Here is a 5,620-nt window from a genome sequence, read left to right as displayed (position 1 = left end):
AAGTCAGATGTAGTTGTAAGAATCGACACATACATAAGCATTATACACACACACATATTTGTGCGCTGCTGGGACAGCGGTTTTTCTCTTTGGTTTAGTAATAAATTGGCACTCAACTGATTCAGTAGCGAAGAAATACAAAGTGAAGTTATCCAACTTAATTTCAAGGTACAGTCCACTGCTAGATCAAATCAGTCATCGATGGAAGAAAGTCATTGAAAAGATGGGGCATGCTGATAACCTGCCTCACAATGCGAGCAATAAGCATTGAGATCGTGCATAGTCTAACCACAAACTCATGCCTAATGGGCTCAAGACGCCATATATCGCGCCGAGGCACACCAAAGGAAATATATAGCGATAACGGGACTAATTTTCGAGGGACCGATGCCTTTCTTAGAGACAAACTTCAACTGGATGATGCGAAAATGCATCGAGAATTGTCGCAGCAGGAAATATCGTGGTACTTCAACCCACCGTCAGCTCCTCACATGGGAGGAGCTTGGGAGCGCTTGGTGCGTTCCGTCAAAACCGTGTTATACCGTATAGCACCAAATCAAAAATTTTCAGATGAAAGTCTTCTTACCGCCATGGCAGAGGTGGAAATGACGGTCAACTCCAGGCCCCTGACATACGTGTCCCTGGACGACGAAGATCAAGAAGCTCTTACGCCAAATCATCTGTTGCTTGGCTCATCAAATGGAGAAAAACCGATTTGCGATCCGGAACAAATCGACTATAAATGGTCGTTCCGCCAGAGTGAGATGTTCGCCAAAGAGATGCTACCAAACATAACACGAAGGTCCAAGTGGCATAAAAAAGTAAAGCCAATTGGTGTAGGCGACATCGTACTTATAGTGGACGAAAATCAGCGTCATTATACATGGACAAAGGGTCGAGTGGTCGAAGTGACCACCGCAGAGGATGGTCAAGTCCGCCAGGCGAAGGTACAGACACAATTAGGTGTCCTCTCCAGACCAGCAGTAAAGTTAGCAGTCCTCGATGTCGAAAAAGATGAAGCAAGCTCCAGTGGCTCGCTTGCTGGGAGGGGAATGTTGCCGAAATTCGGGCCTGCGAATAAACTTTGTACCACTGTACCATAAAACGGAACTTTGTCCGAACAAACAGAATGACGCTCTTTAAAAACTCTAGAACTCTCTCTCTCATCTTACTCTTGCGGTACATTATTATACATAAGTAGACACATAAGCGCGAAAAATACGCAGCTGAATTGATCTAAGTACATACATAAGAACCGCGTGTTCAGTTGTTTAGCCAAGAGGCCAAGACTAGAGTAAGTGATATGAGATTGTACAATTATTAGTTATAAGAAAATTTGTAAAATAACCTGAAATTACTTGCAAAATTAAAAAGCTAATCGCTTACCGCTTACCTAACCAAAGGAATTAATGGATTAAATTTATTTCAAAGGCACTGGCGGAGCTAGATTAACTAGTCGAACGAGCAACAGGGGGTACGTACCATCGAATGTTGCCGTCGTTGGGGAAACGGGCAAAACCTCCGTCTCAATCTGGGCCAGATGGAGGGACCAGACCAGGACCTCAGCCCAGTAACCCCCTCCTCCCAAAGAAAGACCACATCCAACTACATGTCTTCGTCAATAGAAAACCAATGGTAGCTACCTTGGATTCAGGACCGAACAAGAGTTTCATAAACGAGGAAGTGGCTCTTCAGCATTTCGCTCCGTTCCTTCTGCGAGACATTCATACTAATATTAACCTTGCCGATAATACTCGGGCAGCAAACAAAAGTTCTCTTAGGGCAACCATCAGTCTCGGGGCACAGACAGTACATATGACCTTGTTCAGCCACCAACCAATGTCAAAGAGTTACGTCGATGTCTCGGTATCGCCTCTTGGTATCGTCGGTTCGTACCCAACTTCTCTGACACGGTGCAACCTCTCACAAGTTTGTTAAAGAAAGGTTTGAGTTGGTTTTGGAACTTAGAGCAACAACAGGCGTTCGATGCACTCAAGACACGTCTCACCACTGCCCCTGTCCTAGGTTGTCCAGATTTCGCTGTAAAGTTTTGCTTACAGACTGATGCCAGCGATGTTGGCCTCGGCGCAATGCTCACTCAGAGTATCGACGGTGCAGAAAGAGTCATTGCTTACGCTAGTCGACGTCTCTTGAAGTCGGAAGAAAACTACTTGACATCTTGGGCCATCAGGAAATATCGTTGAGAGACCATTTGGCTCTCAAATGGCTAAACTCGATAGAAAATCCCACGGGGCGTGTGGCCAGATGGGCGCTGGAGTTACAACAATACGAGTTCGAGGTACATTATCGACGAGGAAAGCTGAACGTGATTGCCGATGCCTTATCGCGGCAACCTTTGGATGTGCTCCACTGGGCACAACTAGTAGAACCGGAATGAAAATGGTGGTTAAAGATGCGGCAGCACGTCACGGAACACCCTACGGATTTCCCAGACTATATATTCGAAAACGGCCAGATTTATCGCAGACGAGACCCCCACCCCGATGACCACGATTCTACACCTTGGAAACTATGCGTTCCCCTAGAATTTCGAGACCAAGTACTAAAGGAATGTCACAATGTGGTAACGGCTGGCCACTTGGGAATCAGGAAAACCACTTTGCGAGTGACCCAAAGATACTTTTGGCCTGGCCTCTTCCGAGATGTCGCGCGTTACGTTAGATGCTGCCTCGTCTGCTCGCAGTTTAAACCGGCGCAAATGAAACCAGCGGGCAAAATGCTCACCCTTCAAGTCGCGGAGTCGTACGATACCGTGTGTACTGATTTTATCGGGCCTTTGCCGCGTTCTAAGCAAGGTAATACGATGTTACTAGTTTTCTTGGATTTATATAGTAAATGGGTCGAGATGGTACCACTTCGTACCCAGTTCACTAGCAAGCTTTTCAAAAACTTCTGCAAAACGTCCGGAATTATACTCCAGCATACCGCCCCCTATTCTCCACAGCAGAATCCTACCGAACGCGCAAGTCGAACCATCAAGACTATGATTGCACAATACCTGGAGAATGAGCAAAACACTTGGGATCAATGGCTTCCAGAAATAACACTAGCGATCAACTCAAGCGTCAACGACACCACCGGATTCAGTCCAGCCTACATCACACTAGGTCGGGAACCCCGTATGCCCGGCGCTCTTTATGACCAAGTAACGGATGTCGCCGGTAACGAACCCCCTATCCCTGATGAGCGCATCCGACGAATGGAAGATATTTTCAAGCTCGTACATGAGAATCAACTGAACGCGACCCAGAATCAAAAGAAATACTACGACCTGAGACGACGCGACTGGCGCCCAAACATCGGGAGCATGGTCATGCTCAAACAACATTTGCTGTCTAATGCCAACGAAGGGTTCAATGCCAAACTGGCGCCTAAGTATAAAGGCCCGTATAAAATAATCAAGTTTCTTTCCAGCAACGTCGTTAGACTACAAGAAGCCCAGGGGCGTGATCGACGTATCGCCAGTCTGGCTGACGTAAAGGCCTTCAATAGTGACGACAGCGAACCACCAGAACTCGGTTTTTCTGAAGACATCGGCCTCGCGACACCTCGTACCCACGGCCCGCACGAGGCCACTGATTAACGATCCTTCAAGGGGGACCACTTGTTGGTGGGTACGCCTGCCCAACGTCACCCTCCCTTCTAAAGGGGGCTCTTCGCACCGATGCTAGGCAAAAATTATCTAAAACCATTGTATCTTAGTTTTAATCATAGCACTTTTATAAACCGCACTCATAGGGCCTCATAAGTACTTTCAGAATTCAGGGTAGTTTTAACACGCTTTATATTTCACAGCAGTATGTCGCAGCAAGGGGAAGACCATGGCGATCGCGAGGCTGACATAGCCCGAATCGTCGAAGAGATGATTGCGGTGTGGGAAAGGGAACACGGCCCGGTCACGTCCGACCCCACCACCGGACGTAGCCCACCGGAAGAGCCTGTCTTGCTCTGCCGTGTGGAAGTAGCCCCGGCCGACATCCCGACCGAGAGACCGTCAGTGAGCCCGAATCAGGCGAGCGTCGAGAAGTCACCCGACGAGGCTCAACAAGCCGACTCGACCGGAACGTGCGGTGATATTGTCGGTGGTCGAGCTTCCCGATCAGCTCCGGTGCCTGTGTGTCCACCGGACATGGCCCTTGCGCAATATCGGCAAGATATGGCTACGCCTCCGCTCCCCATAACGGAGCCCCTCGTCTGGTCGACAGAGCGCGTTTTCCGCGAAGAAATGTTCGTCCTGCCGTACCCAGGGCCGGACCCTGGCGAAGTACTCGCCGTCCCGATGGAGGATTACCGAGCCCCCGTCGCCGATGACCAGGGAACCAAGTCCCACTCTCCGTCCCACCTTGTATCGGACACCCCTCCGCGGCCCTTATGAGTCTTCCAAAGCCCGAGCAGACCCAGCTCCACTCACAACGGACACCACTCCGCGGCCCGTTGGTGAGTGTCTGGAGAGACGTCCATCTCTGGCAGTCGTAGAAGTCGCCATGCCGGACACCCCTCCGCGGCCCGCGTATGACCCGATAAGTCCATCAACCGTCAGGGTCCGTGAGTGTCCGCCCGTCAACGAGGAGATGCCTCTGGATCTCTCTGGGCCCCGCCCTCGACCAGCGCTCGCCCCAGCAAACGAGACCGCTGCTACACCAACTCACGCCAGCCTTGGGCTAACGCCTCGAGGCCTTTTGCGCCGATCCACGGCAACCTATGTGTCGGAGGCCACTCCCGCAGCTTCTAACTGGGTCATCACACCGCCCGAATGGATCGTCAACACCCCGGATAGACGAGTGCCCGCTGAGATCCGGGATCGGGTGGCGGTAATCCACCACGATGGACCCCGCCGAAACCACCGCTTCCTCATGTGGGCGGAAGAGCATCTGTTCCACATCGAGATCAAGCTGCATGGGCGAGTCACGATCCGTTTCGTCCGGTCGAAGTAGGGACACCGTGTGACGAGTCACATTTCCATGGCGGCTTAAACTACGCCCATGTGGGGCCCCTCTGTATTATTACTATTATTCTTCATACGCCCATGGAGGGCACATTAAATACCTCAACATAAAAAAATTAACTGTAGTTCTTTTTTCTAATAGCCAATACCTGCGATCGACGCCTCTCTCTCTTTCTAGCTACCGTCTTGATGCGGCTGCAGCGTCGACGCGTTGCGGAGAGAACAACCTCCCGACAGCGGACGCTGCGCAGCATGCCGACGCCAAAGAGCCCATGACAAAATTGAAAGTGAGAGAGAGAGACGGCGATCGTGACGCGTGCCAAAGCACAAGACGCATCGAATGTTTTCATCGTTAGGACATAAGTAGGCAGAACAAGGGTGGGTTTCGACAGCGAATTAGAATGAGTTGGACTTCACTTCGCCAGTAGCCACGGGAGTAATGAGTCACATTGTGAAACAGTGAGTGCAAAGTAACAAGTGTAACCAAGTAAAACCAAGACTAGAGACCGAGTACCAGCGAGAGATCCTTCAGGAATAGCAGGTGAGCCCATGACCAAAGTTCCCCTTTATTTTTACTTGAGTGCGGTAGGGAACCAGATTTCCAAATATGTTTAGGATTAATTAATTATTAATAAACATTACAACATGATCGTT

General features: G+C 49.9%; 1 protein-coding gene across 1 annotated transcript; it reads left to right on the top strand.

Moving 5' to 3' along the window:
- Positions 1–251: 251 nt before the first annotated feature.
- Positions 252–2,398, top strand: LOC124461345. The gene is made up of 2 exons (XM_047012872.1): positions 252–947; positions 2,192–2,398. The coding sequence occupies exons 1-2, from the start codon at positions 252–254 to the stop codon at positions 2,396–2,398; spliced, it is 903 nt and encodes a 300-aa protein (XP_046868828.1).
- The last annotated feature ends 3,222 nt before the right edge of the window (positions 2,399–5,620 follow it).

The sequence above is a fragment of the Drosophila willistoni genome, unplaced genomic scaffold, assembly GCF_018902025.1.
Source record: "Drosophila willistoni isolate 14030-0811.24 unplaced genomic scaffold, UCI_dwil_1.1 Seg370, whole genome shotgun sequence".
NCBI classification, from domain to species: Eukaryota; Metazoa; Arthropoda; class Insecta; order Diptera; family Drosophilidae; genus Drosophila; species Drosophila willistoni.
Note: the sequence above shows the minus strand (reverse complement) of the source record. Positions and strands in the feature narration are given on the sequence as shown.

What these genes read in the sequence shown, in the direction of transcription:
- LOC124461345 (XM_047012872.1), top strand. Translation starts at nt 252, where the DNA reads ATGCGAGCAATAAGCATTGAGATCGTGCATAGTCTAACCACAAACTCA. An exon ending in GTCAAGTCCGCCAGGCGAAG is followed by an intron (nt 948 to 2,191) that starts GTACAGACACAA and finishes TTGGGCCATCAG; the next exon opens with GAAATATCGTTGAGAGACCA.